We start from the raw sequence: 19,708 nt of genomic DNA, 5'->3' as shown, positions 1-19,708 counted from the left end.
AATATCACCTAGAATGCTGTGATCTCAACAGGCCATTAATGGGGTTTACTTATAGAAGCAAAGATGTATATCTTAATACTCATGATTTAAGATGCCAATTTTTTTTTGCCCTGGCTGGTATTGCTCAGTGGTTGGAGCATGGGCCCTAGCACCAAAGGGTCATGGGTTCGATTCCCAATAAAGGGCAAGTACCCAGGTTGCAGATTCATTCCCTGGCCGAGGTTGGGGCACATGCAGGAGGCAACCAATTGATGTTTCTCTTTCTCTCTCACCCCTCCCTCCCTTCACTTCTACTCTCTCTAAAAGTCAATGGGAAAAATATCCTTGGGTGATGATGAATAATAATAAAAATAAAAATGTAAAGATGCCAATTTTGGACAGGTTAGTAAAGCAGTTTTTCCATAAGGAACTAAGATGAACGTTTTCAAGTCATCGCAAAGAAGATGTTTTAAGTAAAAAGTATGATTTATAGAGAACATCCATTGATCTTTATTTGATTTGACAAAATAAGCATTATTAAAAGACAGGTAACAAAATCTGAGCTTACATTGAACCTGACAAGTTAAGTTCTAAGGTATCTAGAATATTACGTAAGAAATACCAACTGAGGGGGAAACGGGACAGAAGCATCACATGCAGATGCTCCTGGCAAAGGGGGACGGTATCTGCAAGTGAGGTCCATCGTGTGCAGTGCGTAAAAGACCCTAGAGAAGATGCAATTGACTTACTTGGGTGAAGTGTTTTTTCCTTTTGGGGCGAGGAAGAGGTGGCCAAGAGGGGCAGGAATTCAAAGGCATATGCAGAATGGCTTCTCCATTTCAAAATGTTCATAACAATATTTGGATCATGGCACTAGGGCACCTTTGAGGAAAAGAACACCTTAACCAGAGTAGGCTCATTGCATAATTCTTTAGTGATATGCACAATTTTCAAGTAATGGGGCGGACTTAAAGAATCACTGGATTTTAATCGTGGCTATCTGTTTTTCTTCTCGCCCTCTGGGGCTTGCTCTGTCTCAGCATCACAGGGACACTTCTCCACGCAGTTTCTAGGGAACCACCCTCTGATTCTTGAAACACCTGAGAGAGAAAATTAAATTGGTATGAAATAGTCAGATACACTGCAATAACTTTACCAAGACCCCTAAGTCCTATACTTCAAATTAGTAAGTTATTAGTCAGACTTTACATTTTTCCCTCTTTATCGTCTTTTATAAGCAGTTTGAGTGGGAAAAAAATAAGGCTTTTAACTGCTTGCTCCTAACAAGCTAGAAACCAGGTATTTTCCCAATTCTATTATTTGGGAAAGGAGCTAATGTGGTTCAGAACAGCCCCTAGGTGGAGTTGAGGGGCACTTCTCAATATGGGCATTCAGTTACCCATGTGTGATCGCAGGGTGTTTTTGGCAAACTGTCACACTCCATTTATGTCAGAGATCTATCTTCCTTAGCCTTTGTGAATTTCCTTTTTAGACTTTTACTAACATATAAATGTCTTTATCAAACAAGGTTGCCTAAGCTGTCATTTGGGATTAATTTACTTTTAACCCAGTGTTTTTAAAAGAGCATCCTAGGTTAATCTTTACTCTAGTAGTAAAAGGGAACAATTTTAATGTGTGAATGTAGATTCATTAATGTTAACAAATGTTAACCACTCTGGTACATAAAGTTTAGAGTGAGAGAGGCACTTTGTGTGGGGGTGTGGGGAGATAATATGGAGATGTTCATTCAAAGTGGGAGTGCCCGGCCAGTGTGATTCAGTGGTTGAGTGTCAATCCATGAACCAAGAGGTCACTGGATCAATTCCCAGTTAGGACACAGGCCCTGGTTTCAGGCTTGATCCCCAGTAGGGGGCATGCAGGAGGCAGCCAATCGATGTTTCTACCTCTATCCCTCTCCCTTCCTCTCTCCCTAAAATCAATAAAAAACATATTAAAAAAGGGGGGAGGGGGAGGAGCACATGGCCTAGGAGTTTGGCACACAGGCTCTGGAGCCAGACAGCTTGGCTGGACTTGTTTCCAGTGTGGCCTTGGGCAAGTGGCTTGGTCTCTGCTTCAGTTCCCTCGTCAATAAAGTGTAAGTGATCATGCTGACCGCAGAGGGCTGATGGGAAGTGCCTGTCCCATAGTTAGGCATGAGCTCCAATGTTAGCCGTCATTAAAAAGACCCAATAAATCCCAGTGCTATGGAGGACTAACATAATACAAGGAGCTTCTTTCTGTTGCTTAGTGATTGATGTGCTCTTCTATTTAGTTCCCCTAATACATGCGATATGGGATTGTTTATTAAAGTTATTCTTGGGAAATCTGAAATTATTGCCAGCAGTCTTGTCCTTCCATTTTCATACCTTCTATAAATGAATCATCAAGAATTTTGTCTCCATACAACCAGTATCTGAAATATTTAAAAGAATGAAGTTACTTTTTTAGGTCAATTTTATCATTAAAGAGGCAACACAGTGCTTTCCACCACTCACCGTAACCCTCTCGTGGCCAAAATGAACTCCCCTTTCTGCAGCCGTATCCGAGGCTCTTCCGTGCAGGGGCTCGTGAAGAATGTCTTGATTCCTTTATTCAAAGGACAGCAGGCACCACTGTAATCTTCTATTACTTTATAGCGAACCTGTCACCAATGATCAGAAGAACAATTTAACTTTTACTCATCATCTGCGCTTTTTCAAGTTCGAATTTTAACTGTTAAAGGTAGACCCAGAATATCAGGTGACAAGTCTTTCCCTCCCAACTTGCTACCCACCCTGTTCCCCCAGAGGAGGCAGCTGACATTTCTAGTTCTCAAGGCTTTGCTTCCCCTTCATTTCAAGCGCACAGCTGAGAATTAACTCTAGAGAGAGCCGTCCCATCGGACTTTCTGCAGCAATGGCCACGTTCCCTGTCTGTGGTGTCCAGTGTGGGAGCCACTAGCCACATGCAGCTACTAAGCACTTCCAATGTGGCTGGTGCAACCAAAGGACTACACTTTTTATTTTACTTCATTTTAATTAATTTGAATTTAGCCACACGTGGCCAATGGCCATCATATTATACAGTATAAGTGTAAGGATGGGTTTCATACTAACACGCTATATTGAGGCACATTATTTTCCTGTTGGCAATATAAATTGACTAAATTCCCTCCAAACCTCCAGTGCAAACTATCTAAATGAAAACAAAAGTGAGTTGCATTAAATTTCAACAAACATTTTAAGAAATATTATTTAATAAAAGCCAACAGTTGTCAGCTACTCAAAGGCAATTTTAAAAACTGTAAGCCTAACCAAAAAAAAAAGGAATAAAAAAGAAGAAAAAAAAAAGAAATTGGTATCATTGCAAAAGAATTACTTACACTTCTTACTCTTTTATCTGCTTTTTGTTTCAACTGTTCTATCTGGAAGATATAAAAATAAAAAGCCTCTTATCTCAATGTTGATATCAGAGGTTCATGACAAACTCCCAATTTCCCAGCATCTCTTAACTGCTGACAATCTAAAGGCCACCTGTGTTCTCTCAGCCTGGAGAGAAGGCCCTATGACTAAGAACTGGGGCTGAAGCAGGGCTTTCTTCTCAGTATTCTCTCACTAACTTCTTCTTCTGTGGGTATTTGCAGAGCACTCCCTGTGGCCCAGGATCAGGGAGATGTGCTCTCTGCCCTCCCGGAGCTCCCAGGCCAGTACCCAAGGTGACGATGACATACAGATTCACGGTTCTTTAGAGACGCAGTAGGAAGCCCGCAAAATTCATCAAAAAAAGAGTCTCAGCTGAACATCATCACTACGTCTCACTGACTCCCTTTCCTCCACTTATTCATGGATGCTGTTGGGGAAGTAAAGAAAGTACACAGTCTCTGTCCTAGTCATGTCAAGTAAAGTTAAAGGCAGAAGGTACGAGAATTAAATAAAAGTATGAGACCTCATGGGCTACGACACAAGAGTATATGACTAAGTGCCAAGTCCAGAGGAGTCTAGGGTGCAGAGGCTGGACTAGGGAAAAGGTGGGACTGAAACCAGTCTCAATCAAATCCAACAGAGAGGAGATCACGAGATAGAAAAAACAGCAGGCAAATCAGGTGGCAGGAATGTGTAAGTTGTTTATTGACTAGACTCGGCTGACTGGTAAAGATGATTCCTGTTTGGAAGTAGTTGGAAGGTAGTTTTAGGCCAGATATTATAAAAGCAAGTTAAGGAATCAGGACTTTCTCTTACAGATATGGAGAGTTAAGGTGAGATTTAAATAAAAGGAGAGGTATGATACAAAGAATTCTTAGATTATTAACTTAGATTCATTTGGCCACATACTGAAAATATTTTTGTATTAATTTTACTATAAATGTCATCTGAGTTAAGGGAAAGTTAAGGGGAAGAAGGTGAGGCAAAGAGGAAAGATTATTTGAACAAAAACACTCACTGTTAAGCTGTACTGGTGACAGCCTTCTCTGACTGGCCATTCCAGTCCATCTCCTTCTGGGACCCCTGACCAGGTAAATACCTGCTTAAAGTTCTTCCATCGACTCCCCGTGTCATAAGGAAAAACAAAGACTTCATCTAGCTGATAATATTGAATTCGATCTTTAGCCTGTGGATAACAAAGATGGAAGATGCCTTAAATGGCTTTTAGTAATATGCTATTGAGAACATTTATTCCTCTAATTCGTATCACTCTTAAAATACTTCCTCCTTGTTGTGATGTTAGTGTACACAGAAGAGCTAAATAAACTTATCACAATATTGGAAGAACTTGACACACAATACCAACCTCTTATGAGAACATTCGGAAAATGACAGATGGGGCTTATTTAGGAATAAATAAGCTTATTAAGGAATAAATTCAGAAGTGCATATTAAAAGTTAGTAACTTTATTCCATATAGAAGAAATTCTCAATATTCCTGCTGTTCAGCAGAACAAAAAAAATGCAGGTATAGAGCAGAGATGCAGACAAACAGCTTTAAGGGGCAGCGGGGTTTATTCAGGATGGAGGACTGTTTCATGGGGGCACTAGACTGTAATGGTTGTATCTTGGGTTGCAGTGACACCCGTGGGAACGGCCAGGAAAGGTGTAACAGGGAAGTCATAATTTTGTGAAAATGATTTTTTAAAAGCTAGCACATCTTTCAGTTTTTATACCACTACACATGTATATATACTTACCTATATTTGCATGTGTACATTTTATACATAAATATTTGAGTTGTATAAATTATATTCTAGGCATTTCAATTGTTAGCTTTAATTTAAGGCAATACTGGCTTAGAATCTTCTTAAGTTCCACTGACACCTAGTGGTATAAAGATACATTCTTTATTCCTACAATAAGTGAACAAACACAGTTGAAATTTGTTGTATAAATTTTAGTTTGTGATAATTTCAATAAATTTTCTGTAAACTTAATACAATCATTTATTTGAATATTTTACCCAGCAGCAAAGCACCAATTTTAAAATAATTCCTAGGTTTAGCATGGCACTTTAAAAAGAGCACTAGAGGCCTGATGCACGAAATTCGTGCAAGAGTAGGCCTTCCTTCCCCCTGCTGCTGGCACCAGCTTCCCTCTGGCACCCGGGACCTGGGCTTCCCTTGCAGCCCTGGCTTTGTCTGGAAGGATGTCATCTGTTTAGCATATTACACTTTTATTATTATAGAAGACTAGAGGCCCAGTGCACAAAATTTGTGCATGGGGTGGGGTGGTCCCTCAGCCCGACCTGCACCCTCTCCAATCCAGGAGCCCTGACGGCTTAGGCCCACTCCCCATGGTTCTCTGCGGTGCCTGGCCACTCCGTGCCCACTGCCCAAAGGCTCTCCGTGGCCCAGAGGCTTGCTGCGGCCAGGGCGGGACGCTTGCCTTGTCACTGTGGTGACAAGGCAAGCATCCCCCCAGCCACTCCGCGCGCTGCCCAGAGGCCCTCCGTAGCCAGGGCAGGACACTTGCCTCGTTGCCGCGGAGATGAAGCAAGCATTCCGCCAGGCCGCTCACGTTGCCCGCTCTCAGAAGCACCCCCCCCCCCAGGACTGGGGGACTCCGGCGGGGCTGAGGGGACTGGGCGCTGCCACCTTGTGGCTATGGGCACTGCCATCTTTGTGATGGAGTGACGGTTAATTTTCATATTACCCTTTTATTAGATAGGATTGGTCATGAGCAAAAACACTGTTAATCTAATGTCAATCTAACTAGAAATGATACTTTAAAATATTTTATTATGAAGGGAAAGTATTTTAAGGAAAAGCTTCTTATAGTTAGAGGTGATATTGATGTTAATTCAATTTAAAAAATTATCAACCTGTAAAATGTATGAGTTTACTGAATTGTATAAATCAATCCCCACCCAAATTCAATGTGTGGCTTAAGACTCTTCAGCATCTCAGAATGTATTTGAAGCATATTTCTGTCGGAGTTACATTAAACCAGGGATGAATCAAACTGTCTTCTATATTTACCTTTTATGTGGCATGCAAATGACTTAAGGAAGCCATTTGGTAGCCAAATTTTCACTTCCAGGCATTTGTTAGTTAATCTGGCCTATTAGTTATATCAGTACTTTAATGAAACTGAGGAAAACAAGTATTAAATACCTTTTCTTCAATCCATGATTCAATAGAAGTTTGGTTTCTGAGAATTATTTTTATCTGAAAATTAAATAATAGACAGCAAAATTTTATACTGGAACTTTGGTTCATTAAAGATTATTATCTTCATACTAACCAACCCTATGAGATAGTGTTTATTGCTCCATTCCATAGATGAAGATACCAAGATAAAGGTTAAGTAACACAGTGTGTGGTCACCTGACTCAAAACCCCTTTTTCTTAACCACTGTACTACAACACCTCTCAAAATAAAACACATAAGCAAATCTAAATGTATTATTTTAATAATAATTCATGTGTTTAAGGATTATCTTCTGAATAAAGTTTTCAGAGTACTAATAAAACATTGATATAATCCATTCAATCAATACGTAAGTATATTTTGCTATTAAAATTTCATCACTCTTTTAATCAACCTTAAATATATTATATATATATATATATTTTAAATATATTTTATTGATTTTTTTACAGAGAGGAAGGGAGAGGGATAGAGAGTTAGAAACATCCATGAGAGAGAAACATTGATCAGCTGCCTCCTGCACACCTCCTAATGGGGATGTGCCCGCAACCAAGGTACATGCCCTTGACCGGAATTGAACCTGGGACCCTTCAGTCCACAGGCCGATGCTCTATCCACTGGGAAAACCAGTTAGGGCTTAAATATATTATTAATCTACTTATTATAAGTGACTCATTTCAGTCAACCTACGTATTCTGCTTGCCTTAAAAGCTGAATATATTCAGTCCAAATTCTATCTGACTTTCCTACATATAACTAATTCCATTTACATAGGTTTTTACACCACAGAATGTTAGTTTATTTCTAACATGATTTGTAATTATAGGCATTGGGAAAAATAATCAAAGAAGTTGATCACAGGCTAGTAGAAACATAAAGTATAACCCAAATTAGCTTATTTTAAACTAAGCGTTGAAAAAGGGTTGGGTGATGCATCAAGGTTGTCCTCATTACAAGCAGCCCCAATAACTGGACAGCTTTTAGCTAGAAGTAACCGAGGAACTTACCTGGATAAAAAACAACATCCCAACGGCTATGGTTGTTCCTAAAGCTAATCCCAAGGCAAACAAGGTGGCAGCAAATGCAGCTAATCCAAACGGAATAATTGGAAGAGGATCTCTCCGGGCTGCACTCATATCAATCTTGACCGTGTTCCACCCAAAGGAGAGCTGTAAACAAGAACTGGGTTGTCATCAATGGTTAGGCTACTGTAACAATTTGATTAAAATGATCAACAAATGGTAGCTTGAAATTGTGGCCAATGCAAAGACAGTTGTTTCTAATTAACAATGTGGCTTGAACTCATACTGACTCATTCATATACCATATCATTCTTAGTTATTCTCAAATGTTATTTTTTGGGGATTGTTTTTCATTGCACCCTCAAAAGGTGTTAGGCATACCCCACAAACATTAATTTGCATTTACAACACTAAGTTCACCAATTTAGACACTAATCTAAGTTGTAACTGTGTCTCCCTCTCCTCCTTGCTTGTCTGTATTTACCACAGCAACAAAGACAGCCTGGGATTCAGCTGTTTCTTCCCTCCTGTTCCACAACCAGAGGTGAAAAGCTGACAAAATGCAGGCAAAATGTGGCCTACAGATGTGTATTGCCTGGCCTGCAAAATGTTTTAAAATATTTAGTTAGGTGCCCACATTTAAAAATCAGGAAACTTCACATTAAAAAAAAAAGATTTTTTCTTCTTGTAAGATCTAGCATCACTGGGCTGGATTCTCAAGCATGAAAAGCTGGCTAAAATGGAATATGGGTTGTCCTCTCTGTGACAGGCATGTTCCCCAGTGTGCCACAGTCCCAGGAGGGCTGTGTCCCTCATTTACCTTGCAGGCCTTTTCAGGTCATTGAATTTGTGCCCCCTGAACTTTATCTCATGACTATCTGCCCATAAGTCGATTCAATCTGTTGCAGGGCATTTTAGGACTGTTCCTGCTCCATGAGCCACATTCTAGGGCAGCAGTCGCCAACCGGTGGTCTGAGGACCGTTGGTGGTCCATGAGGTCCGAAAGGTTGGTGACTGCTGCTCTAGGGCACTGGAATTAGAAATAAACAAAAGAACTACAATTTGTCCCCTGAATGGGATGGAAAAGGAAAGCCCTCATGTTGTCTTTTCTTCTTGTTCTTCTTTTTGCCCTCCTAATTATTCTTACTATAGCTACCAAGTTTGAAATTTAGTAAGTATATACACAGCCCTGGTTGGTGTGGGTTGGTTGGTTGGAGCGTTATCCTGTACACCAAAAGGTGGAGGGTTCGATCCCTAGTCAGGGCACCTACAGGAAGCAACTGATTGATGTTTCTCCCTCTCTCTCCCCCACTTCTTCTCTCTGGAATCAATATACAGTCAAACCTTGGTTTTCAATCATCTCCCATCTCAAACAATTCGATTCTCAACCTGACAACCCTTTCATGTGGATACTTGTATGGTTAGTAACTCATCTCCCAGGAGAAAAACAAAGGAGAGAATGCGAAAGTATGAGTCAGTTTACCACTAAACCTCACCTGGCAAACATCTCAGGAAATTGTGCTGTGAATATTTTTGTGTTTTTTGCTTTTGTTGCTAATTATTAAATTTTCATTTTTATTGTACATTTCATTTCCTTTTTGTTAAATTTTCATTTATATGTCATGTCCTTTTTGTTTTTAAAGTGTTTATATATTAAATAGAATATTAGACATGTACTGTATATAAGAAAGGTTAAAACAGGGAATCATTTGGGGGTCTGGAACAGATTAATTCAATTTATATTATTCCTAATGGGAAAAAATGATTTGGTTTTCAAACAGCCTTCTGGAATGAATTAAGTTTGAGAACCTAAGTTCCACTGTAAATAAATAAACAAACAAACAGAATAAAATAATTATCAATTCAACCAAAGCTAAGAAGGTGAGTTTCCAGAGAAAAATAATCTTTCGTCTTAAAAATTAAGTTTTAATGCTTTTAAAAAAGGAATCCATGTAGTGGAAAAGCAAAGTGTGTTTCCCCACATAGAAAACGTATTTCCAAAAGGGACCTCATAAATAATCTTGATAAACCATTTAATCTGGCACGAATGACTTTATAACATTTTCACTTACCCGGTTATAAAGCTGTGTATACATCGTCATAACAAAAATGAAGGCAGCATGAATACAACCCAATGGTGCTAACAGGAGAAACAGTGTGAATGAAGCATGATTTTGGTAACCACAACAGTTGTTGATCCAAGGACAGTGATGGTCCATCTTCAACACACACCTAACAAGAAACATTTACATAAAACATGAGACAGGAAATCCTGTTGACTTGAAATAACTTTGGTCTTCAAAAGATCAAGCAGCCCTGGCTGAGTGGCTCAGATGGTTAGAGCATCGTCCCATACACCAAAAAGGTTGCGGGTTCAATTCCTGGGTCAGAGCACATACCTAGGTTGCGTGTTCGATCCCTGGTTGGGACACATAAAGGAGGTAACCGACTGATGTTTCTCCCTCACATCGATGTTTCTCTCTCTCCCTTCCTCTGTCTCTAAAACATAGCCTCAAGTAAGGGTTAAAAAGAAAACACCAGACCAAGCAAATAGGAATCCAGCATGTCCATAAGTCAAAAAGAAATTATAATTCATGAGAAAACAACAACACATTTTATGAGTTTTTAAACAACTCCGAACAGTGACTTCTATTAGATTCTAAACAGGGCAAGAAAGGGCAGGTTTTGAAACAGCTTCTGATGAAAAGATGTCTGCTCCTTATGAATTTGTTTAAAGAAGTCAGGAGGCCCACTGAGAGGTTCATTATAAAGAAATGACTATGGTTCCTGGTTTTCCTCCAGCTCTGAAATGCAGTGACTGAAGTACAATAGAGACTCAACAAAATCACTTACAAATTTCCACTGGGGTTGATGGGACCCAGCAGACGCGTGTAACTTCCTTCCTGTCCTCATCCTTTAGATGTAGAACCTCTGAGTTAATAAACAAGCAACTACTGAATATAAGATGTGGTGTAATAAGCAAAGTCTTACTGAGCTTCCTTCCCTTTTATTGCTGGAAAATTTCCTGTCCTCAAGCCAACTTTATTTGCCTCCACAGTTCCCCTAAACCTCAACACTCTCACCAAAAGTTCTTATTAAGAAGTGGATACAGCTGTTCATTTTTAAAAGTTCTAGCTTATTTCACATTTTTATAGTGACTCAGTTTTCCTCTCATTAAGTTTTTCATATTAAATACTGTTATAATAGGCACCTGGATTATTTATTAGATTTGTATAAAGTGTAAAAGTTAGTCAACTAAATAAAGGAAAAAAAAGCAGCTCTCCTCTAAAATTAGACTCAGAACAATTCAAAAGCTAGTCAAGATGACAGTCAACAAGCACAGTTAATTCGTGATCTATGGCAATAATTTGCAGGTATGACTTTCAACCATGCTCTTGGCAGGGCAAGAAGCAAAGTTAATCTGTATTTTTCTAGAAAAGTCTTTCCACATATAACAAAAGAGATGTATTTATTATCAGAATTGATGATTTAAAAATAATATGGAGATTATGGACACAAGTATTTTGACAATATTGCTTATAAAGTAGGCACCTTGCAGAGAATAAAATTAGGATTGATGTGGCAGAAAGAACAAAAGACCACTTGTCAAGGTGATCAGTCCCTAAAGTGAATGGCAAAGACAGACAGTACCTGTTACACTTTCGACAGTGATGTGACCGTGGTGCCTTGTATGCTTGGCAGACTTGACAATACTGGAGGTACATGCTATCCTGAGAATTTTCCTTGGCAGCATAACATAAACAAAAAATACATCAGATAGCCAATCTATAATAATAAAAGCATAATATGCTAATTAGACCAGACAACCTTCTGGACAAAGCCAGGGCTGTGAGGAAAGCCCGGATCCCGGGTGACTGCCAGCGGCCAAAGTGAAGCCTGGGTCCTGGGTGCCTGCTGGCATCCGGGGGAAGGAAGGCCTACTCTTGCACAAATTTCGTGCATTGGGCCTCTAGTCCTAAATAATGACAAGCCTTATGAATAAACTAGAGGCCCAGTGCACAAAATTTGTGCATGGGTAGGGTCCCTAGGTCTGATAGGTGATCAGAGCCGATCTGGGTCTTCCTTCATTCTGTGCCGCCCCCTGGTAGTCAGCCCACGTCATAGCGAGTGATTGAACTCCTGGTCTCCAGGTCAAATTCCCGAGGGGACACTGAATATTAATTAGCCTTATATATAGAGAGAGATGCTTTCCCATGGTTTAATTTTCTTTCATGGGGGGTGGTGGGGGGTGGAATCTTATCTTACACTTTCAATCCTTTTATTTGAGCTAAAATATATTTAAGTATAAAATTTCTGGTAACAGCACCATCACTCCCCCAATTACCCAGAAGTCATTTTTAATTTCTCTTCCCTATGCGCCATCCTAGTCCATTACCACTGAGTACAGTTGGCTCTACTTATGCAAAATCTTAGTAGGATTGGAGGAGTTCAGGAAAAAAGGTAGCTGGCAACTTGGCAGGTATTTAGAGTAGGGGATTCAAACATCAGCGTTGATACTCATAATATTCCTATAACACAATTCTGATGTCAGAGCTCTGCTTGAAGACCTCTAAGAACTCCCTATGGTCTAACAATTTCTCATGTATTTGAGGCCTTCCATAATCTGCCTTTCTTTCAACCTTCTCTGCACTACATAATCTGTCCATTGTTTCTGAATACGCACTCAACCTGAAATCCTGAAATGCCTTTTTCCCCTCTCCTGTGGAAATTCCCACTCCTCCCACAGGTCCCCAAATGAAAATGATCAGTTCCTTTTAACTTCACCAGCACTCATCATATTCTACTCTGTGTTTATTTCCTAAAGTGCCTTGGTTTTTCTCCTCAGTTACAAGATTTTTCAGAATATGAAAAATCTTTATTTACGTAATACAGTACACTAGTATTTCTCCAATTTTAACATACTTTAGCATCATCTGGGGATTTCACTAAATGCAGATTTTGACTCAGTAGAGTGGGGCTCAAGATTCTGCATTTCTAACCAGCTACCAAGGGATGTCCCTCAACAAGGAAAACGGAAATTCATAAGCATAAACTTTCTAAAATTTTTAAAGAGCCATAAATTGATTCATACTGTACTTCCCAATCTTCACTGCAATGATTTTAAAACTTTATGATTTAAACCAACAGTTTCTAAAGTTTTTCTCAGTTCTGAGGATGTTAATGTATTACACATAAAAAGATTATAGAACCAAACTACCCTGTGAAATCATAAATAAGTGTATGTGATATGCATTGTTTCCTAAACTTATGACCATGATCTCATCACTACCCCTCCATGTTTATTTTATTTTTTTCTCAATGCAAGACAAGTATTCAATGAAAATGCTCTGGGAAATACTGATTTAGATCAATATTTTAAAACAGGCATGAAATAAATAGTCTGAGCTTTAAATGACCAGTAATTGCAAAGCACTTAGTCCCTGCTACAGCAAAAAAGCAGTCTGTGTTAGATATTATTGGTTAGAAGATAAAGCAAAAACTAAATTATCATTAGGTTATCATTAGAATTCATCATCTAAATTCTAAAGGGATCTTTTTCTTACCGGTTTCCACCCCAGAGGGACAAAGCCAGGACCAACAAACATGGCATTGAAGTAATTATAAAGAATCATGACAGTCCAATTTATCAACATGATGAAATTCACGCTTCCTCCAGTTGTATGTAAAGGCCAATACCACAACACAGAGTCAATCATGGCCATCGTAGAACATATTGCTATAACACCGAGGGCTATAATGGGACCCCAGTGGCACAGTCTCTTTAATTCTTGGAGATTTTCAAACTTGATAACTGAGCAGAAAGTACCCATGTTGGTGAGGAAGAATGTCTTCCTATCTTTAAAGATTTATAGATTTCCTTTTTTTGTGCACACGTATCCATGTGCCACAAGTCCACGTGTGTTCCTTAGCGGTCATGTCTTCAGTTTGTGCGATGTGAATGCAGATTATGCCATTTTCACTGTTACATGCTCAGAGCTCTTTATCTGAACTAGGAGAATCCAGTATCTTGGTTTGAAACCCAATCTAAAGAAAACAAAATGAGAAAGTTCAGTAAAAAATTGTATTACATACTAGACTTAACTCTGATAACCACCTAAACAAAATCATCTCACCAGTGCACTACCATGGATAGCTTGTCAAATGTCAAAAACAACCAACCAACCAACCAAAACATCTATTTTTATCTTATTCAAAATAGGGTTCAAATCTAAATGGCATGTACATGATTGTCTGGGGACTGTGATTATCCAACGTTTAGTGAATGGCTTGAGGAGACAAAGATTTTCGAGCTGGGAAGCAGGGATTTCGTTATTCTAATTCAGCTTCCTTACTTACAGAAAAGAAATTGGCTTGGAGAGCCTAGGTGATTAGATTAGATTCAGGTCAAACGTAAGAGCTTAACCAAGTCATTCGAATCACTTTACCGAGTTCTAAACTACCTCATACCCAGTCTCGAATTAAGTCAAGTATGAGCCAGACATGGTCCATATTATTTGCCTGTGGTTGCCCCCAAAACACCAACATAAGGGTCTATGTGGGCCAAATGTAAGGAAGCGAGATCAATGAAAGCGAAGATCAATGCAAGGAGAGGATAGAGAGCTGTGTGTGAAATCATGACTGGGGGCGTTTATGAAAAAAGAACATGAATGAGAATATTTTAGAAAAAAAGGGGAGGAAGTTCCCTCCCCAGCGAGAGCCAGGAAGCTTTGGAGACTGGTATTCCTGATGGAACTGCAGTGAGTCAAGGGAAGAAGCTCTGCAGGGGTCCTCAAACTACGGCCCGCGGGCCACATGCCGCCGGCGAGGACATATATCCCGCCCGCTGGGTACCGCTGCCCGTCCTGCTTAGCAGCCAACTCGTCCCGGCCCGCAGTGCGCATAGGAATTTGTTCATAGTTGTTGTTTTTTTTTTTAAACTATAGTCCGGCCCTCCAACGGTCTGAGGGACAGTGAACTGGCCCCCTGTTTAAAAAGTTTGAGGACCCCTGCAGGTGTAGGGTAATAAAGACTTCCACGCAACAGATGCTGCTGCCTCGTGCCTCAGTTTCCCGCCCGTGTCATGGAGTAGAGCTCTTAGAAATCCTCACTCAGGGTAGGAACATCCTGGTAAGCGTGGCTGGTCCCAAAGCACTGGAGATTCTGGCCAAACTCGGTGGACTGGAGACCGCCAAAATGATGGTTAAATCCCCAGCCTTGACTCCCACCTCAGTCTGGTCCTTGGTGCCCGCTCCTCGGCCATCGCATTTCCGGAGCGGGCTGGACTTACCCGGAACACATTTTCTCCTTTTCGAGTAACTTCAGCATGGGTACCTCAGTCCAGAACAAGCAGAACGCAAATCCTCGTTGCTAGAAGCTGGAGTGCGGAACCGAGACCACGAGTCGGGTCTCCGCCGGCGCTTTCGCCGCTGGAATCCCGCTCAGGCCCGGTGCGCAGTCTCGGTGACATCCACTTCCGGGAAGTTCGCCGCATCAAACTTCCCCCCGGAAGCAAGCTCCTGTGACCTGTACCTTGGAGATCTGGAGCCGCTTCCACAACGTGGAGGGGTTAAAAAAACTTTCATGGATTCCTTAGAAGACGACTGTTTTGAGAGGGCTCTTGCAGGCACTAATTAAAATACTTTTCCTTAGAGCATTTGTTCATGTTGAAGCCTGAAAGGAAACTAAAAAGCGTACCAACCCAGTTTCCGGGGGACTGAGATTGCGACGGACAACCAGGAAGCGGCCGGGCTGGGAGCTGTCTCCGGTTCTCCGCTCTGATCTCGAGGGCAGGTCCCGGGGTTCCTATACTGTGTTCCCCAGTTCCGCGCTATCCCTGCCCCGACCTAGGCTCCGGCCTGGCCTGTCCCTCCGTAGCCGCCATGTCGTCCGACTTCGAAGGCTTCGAGCAGGACTTCGCGGTGCTCACTGCAGAGATCACAAGCAAGATTGCCAGGGTACCCCGACTGCCCCCTGGTGAGAGCCCTGTCCTGCTGGGATGGCCCGCGGAGGGTGCCGGGCGATGGAACGCGTCTGCACTAGGGTGCCTCGTAGGCGCGAGGCTGGGGTGAGGTGGTGCTGGGACCCTACCGCCATGGAGCTTTAACTTGGTTGACAGTCCAAGCTGGGCTCTGAGGTGCAGTAGACAGAGCCCTTCTGGGCTGCAGCTCGGACTCCGCCGCTTGGTTACTTGCATACTCTTGGGAATGTTTCTCTGAGTCTTTTTGTTTTGTTTGTTTGTTTGGTTTTTCGTTTGTATTATATAGAGATGTGAGAGTGTTCAAAAAGAATGAATGAATGGATGTACGCAGATGAGGGGTCTAACGTTGTTGTATTAGTAACGACGGTAGTATTATATGCAGCAAAACAGGGTTAAGAGCCATGGTGCCTAATCCCACCTCTGCTACTTAGAAGTTTTGACATTTAGGCAAGTTTCTTAACCTCTTTCAACTTTCCTTCTTGGTAAATGGAGAGAATTGTAGGTCTTTCATAGGGTTGTTGGGAAGATTAAATTATTTCACATATGTAAAGTCTTTCCTTGGTGTTAGCTGCTACTATCATTAGTATTTTTTGTAGCCCCAACCCCATTTATTATTTCTCATTCTTCTTGGGGTGGGGGGACCATACCCCAATGTTACGAAAAACTTGGTACAGGACAGTTTCTCTCACGTTTAAAATTCCACAACTTCCATCCAGAAGTGTTTTTATTTTTGTGTTGTTTGTTTGTTTTTTAGCATGTCTTTTATGCTAGACTGTCAACTATGTGAAAGCGGGAGTTACTGGTATGTTTGATTCATTGGCATTTATTTAGAAGGGGCTGAGATCAGATTTTTGAATAAGCAAATATATAAATGTGATATTTTGTAATTTTTTAAATTGATTTCAGAGAGGGAGAGAGAGATAGAAATATCAATGATGAGAGAGAATCATTGATCAGCGGCCTCCTTCAAGCCCCATACTGGGCATTGAGCCTGCAACCAGGGCGTGTGCTCTGACAGGGAATCAATTGTGACCTCCTAGTTCATAGGTTCACCTTTAATCACTGAGCCACCCCAGCTGGGCTATTTTGTGATTTTTGTAAGACATTGTTTTAAGATTTATCTTTCTCTAATACAGATTTAATGTGAAGAGGTAGTTTGCAGATAGGATTGTTACTTTTCAGCTTAGTTGTGTTAGGGAAATTGAACTATCATTAGGATGCTAGACTTGGTCCTACCTTAGCTCTGGGTGTAAAGTATGGGAAAAGGAGTGTTCATTGATATATGAACTATTGCGCAACTTCACTGTCTCACCTTGTTAGTCAGTCCGCGAGGCCAGCAATAATTTCCCCGGGACCCAAGTTATTCCTCTTCCCTTTCCCTCCCCTCCCCCCAAACTTATGTGTTTATAAATAATATTTTCCTTTATTTCTTTGTTTTTCTTCCCCCACCTATTTTCTATTAATAGGGATATTTGCTTGAAGCCAGGATCTCTGAACTTATACCCCACTCATCTCCTGAAGTCCCAGTTAGTTCTGCAGGAGATGGATGATGTCCTAAAGAGGTTTTTGAGTCCAAGTGAGGGAACAAGAGGAGAGACCCAAAGTAGCATATACTACCGAGCTCTGCTGCCTCAGATTTTTGTGGAGAAAGTGGCTGATGGCCTCGCCACTTCATGATACATCACCTCGCCTCTTCTCTTCAGTCCTGCTTTTCTCCACTGCCCAAGATCATCTTGATTTTCGTTGTCTTTGCTGTTGGAGATTCCTTCCTTTGACTTCAGTCCCAGAACATCAGAATATGAGGATTTGTGGTTTCAGTTAGATTTTTGCTCATTTTAAATTGTAATAATTTTAGCAGTAGAAACACTTTTTTGTTGCTGTTTGGGAGAATTGCTTTTGTACTGGGAAGCTGTGTTATAAAGTAATAAAATCATCCCTGAGTTCAAAGTTGTAAAAACTATTTCCAAGAATTTATTTTTTCTTGTCTTTAAATTTTAATGTAACCATTCTTACCACACAGAAGGAAACATTGGGATTAAGTATCTTAAAAATAAAGCCTTGACTCTCCTTAGCTCTTGAATAATGTGAGGCCCAAACACAGCAGATATATTGAAATTGAAAGGAGACTGTATGTCTGGCACTAGAAGAATGCTTGCTGACTTAAATAATTGAATACTAGTTATTCCTAAAAATGCAGTGGTTTCCCTCTTAATAATTACTTGTGCTTGCTCTCTTTATAATCTGTTTCTAATTGATAAATAGAAAAAAAAAGAAAGTATATCTAGGTAGCAATGAATTTCAGATGTATGTCTATGAACTAACTGAAATTAATATGGCAAAACAGTATGATTAAAAGTAACTATAATCTCTTTCTCTGCGCATCATTAGTGGTTGACCCAGAGGAGAGGAACTATAATTTACTTCAGTTGAGGTTAAAAGTTGGAGCTAACTTCTTAGTCAAAGCATTTCATTCTTCAACATATTAACTTATTTAAATTGAAGTCGAGTGAGTAGGACTGATGGCAATTAAATCCCCTCCGCTGTGCATGTACAGTGTATTAAAGTGTTACTTCCAAAGAGAATAGAAAAGAATAAATATTTTAAAACTTCATTTTAAAACAGAAATTTGATTGCTCTGTGATATGTTTTCAACAATAAAAAGACTTTGCTCTTACACTAAAGTGTTTGAATCTTAACTAACTTTATAAATTGGACTAACGAGATGGATCAGTCCATTCTTAGGTAATGCTCTGTGGCACTGTATTTGAAATTTGATTTTAATGATTAGTGTTCTGTGGTAAAGCCAGGGAAATGGATGAGTGGAAACCATTACTAATACTAACTAGAGTTCTTTTCCCTCTGGTGATGAATTCTAAGTTAGAGGGACACTATATAGGTGTGGAGGTTCCATTACAACAGGCAGGCTTCCTGAAGGACCTAATGAAATGTTCTCTTGCAGTTAGTTGCATACCTCACCATTCACTTTGTGGCTGTAAATCAGATATACCAAGAAAGGTATTATGGTTAAGAGTCACATATGGCATCAGATCTGTTTAGAGTCCCAGTTCTGCTACTCACCAGATGTGCAATTTTGGGCAAATTGCTTGGTCTTTCTAAGCCTGCTAACTCCATCTGTAAAACTGGGGAAGAAAGGGGTATTAGTTTCAAAGTTACAGTGTTGTAAAATTCCGATGAAATAAAACATGTGACATACTAGCACATTTTTTCCTTCAGAGAAAATACAGGAATTAGCCATTAGTGATGGGTGTTATTGCTACTGCTGACGGCAAAAGCTGGCAGGACTCAGCTCCTCCAACTTTGTTATATTAATTGAACTTTTAAAGGAACCTTGGGCCTCAATTCTTGCTTCCTGTCTGTGCCTAGACTAGAGTGAGATGAATCTTTCTGGATGAACACCTACACTTGAAAGGAGACGAATGATCAGGGGCTTTGGGATACGAAATTGGAATTGGATTTTAACTGGCTGTTAAGGAGGGAGTCGGGAGTGGTGGGGCCAGACAGTGTCCTTTCTGGAGGAGATGCTCAAGTCTAGCTGATTAGTTATGCTAAGCCCTGGAGTCTTTTGGAGATCAGATATTTATATGTATGGAAGAAGCCATCATTTTTTTTTTAACCAGTTAACTGCCACGATATTTTGAATTTAATTTAAAAAGTTCCGCTGCTTGCGTCTATAGATACTTATGGCGTACAAATGGTTAAATATGTTTTTATTGATTTCAGATAGGAAGGGAGAGGGAGAGAGAGATAGAAGTATCAATGATGAGAGAGAATCATCGATCGACTGTCTCCTGCACACCCCACAGTGGGGATCGAGCTGGCAACCCAGGCATATGCTCTGACTGGGAGTCGAACTGTGATCTCCTGGTTTATAGGTTGACCCTCAACCACTGACCCACACTGGCCGGGCTGGTCTACATTATTTATTCAATTTAATATCATTTTTCAAGAACTAATTATATGCCAGGGCTCAGTGCTGGATTTTAGGACTATAAAGATGATTAAGACACAGTTCCTGTCTTCCCAGAGCCTCCAAAGTAGGAAGTAAATCAGACCCGTAGAGGTGAGAGAGAAATCATTAAAATTAGGTAAAA

The 19,708-nt window shown here is 40.4% G+C and overlaps 2 protein-coding genes across 8 annotated transcripts in view; one reads left to right on the top strand and one right to left on the bottom strand.

Moving 5' to 3' along the window:
- Positions 1–460: 460 nt before the first annotated feature.
- Positions 461–15,100, bottom strand: ZDHHC6 (zDHHC palmitoyltransferase 6). 4 transcript variants are annotated; one of them, XM_080642535.1, is made up of 11 exons: positions 14,907–15,100; positions 13,183–13,663; positions 11,270–11,361; positions 9,691–9,850; positions 7,604–7,765; positions 6,560–6,613; positions 4,399–4,566; positions 3,341–3,382; positions 2,475–2,620; positions 2,346–2,392; positions 461–1,079 (listed from the first exon to the last, which is right to left on the bottom strand). In XM_080642535.1, exons 2-11 carry the CDS (start codon positions 13,447–13,449, stop codon positions 976–978), a joined length of 1,242 nt encoding a protein of 413 aa, XP_080498661.1. In that variant the 5' UTR covers positions 13,450–13,663; positions 14,907–15,100; the 3' UTR covers positions 461–975. The 4 variants fall into 4 exon arrangements, with proteins under 4 accessions (XP_080498661.1, XP_080498660.1, XP_080498662.1 ...); XM_080642534.1 differs by having other exon boundaries at positions 4,480–4,566; positions 14,907–15,099; XM_080642536.1 differs by having other exon boundaries at positions 14,951–15,098.
- A 227-nt stretch (positions 15,101–15,327) lies between these two features.
- Positions 15,328–19,708, top strand: part of VTI1A (vesicle transport through interaction with t-SNAREs 1A) — a 325,141-nt gene continuing 320,760 nt past the window's right edge. The window contains exon 1 of one of the 4 annotated variants that reach the window (XM_080643012.1): positions 15,328–15,592. In XM_080643012.1, coding sequence (XP_080499138.1) covers positions 15,499–15,592 — 94 coding nt within the window. In that variant the 5' untranslated portion in view covers positions 15,328–15,498. The remainder of the gene's footprint in view (positions 15,593–19,708) is intronic. The other 3 variants (XM_080643014.1, XM_080643011.1, XM_080643013.1) reach the window with 3 other exon arrangements.

Source organism: Plecotus auritus (assembly GCF_963455305.1).
Source record: "Plecotus auritus genome assembly, chromosome: 9".
Classification (NCBI taxonomy): domain Eukaryota; kingdom Metazoa; phylum Chordata; class Mammalia; order Chiroptera; family Vespertilionidae; genus Plecotus; species Plecotus auritus.
Note: the sequence above shows the minus strand (reverse complement) of the source record. Positions and strands in the feature narration are given on the sequence as shown.

Coding starts and splice junctions, on each gene's coding strand:
- ZDHHC6 (XM_080642535.1), bottom strand. CDS start 13,449: ATGGGTACTTTCTGCTCAGTTATCAAGTTTGAAAATCTCCAAGAATTA. Junction 4,567..6,559: donor AATCATGGATTGAAGAAAAG/GTATTTAATACT, acceptor TGTTATCCACAG/GCTAAAGATCGAATTCAATA. Junction 3,383..4,398: donor GTCACCAGTACAGCTTAACA/GTGAGTGTTTTT, acceptor TATATCTTCCAG/ATAGAACAGTTGAAACAAAA.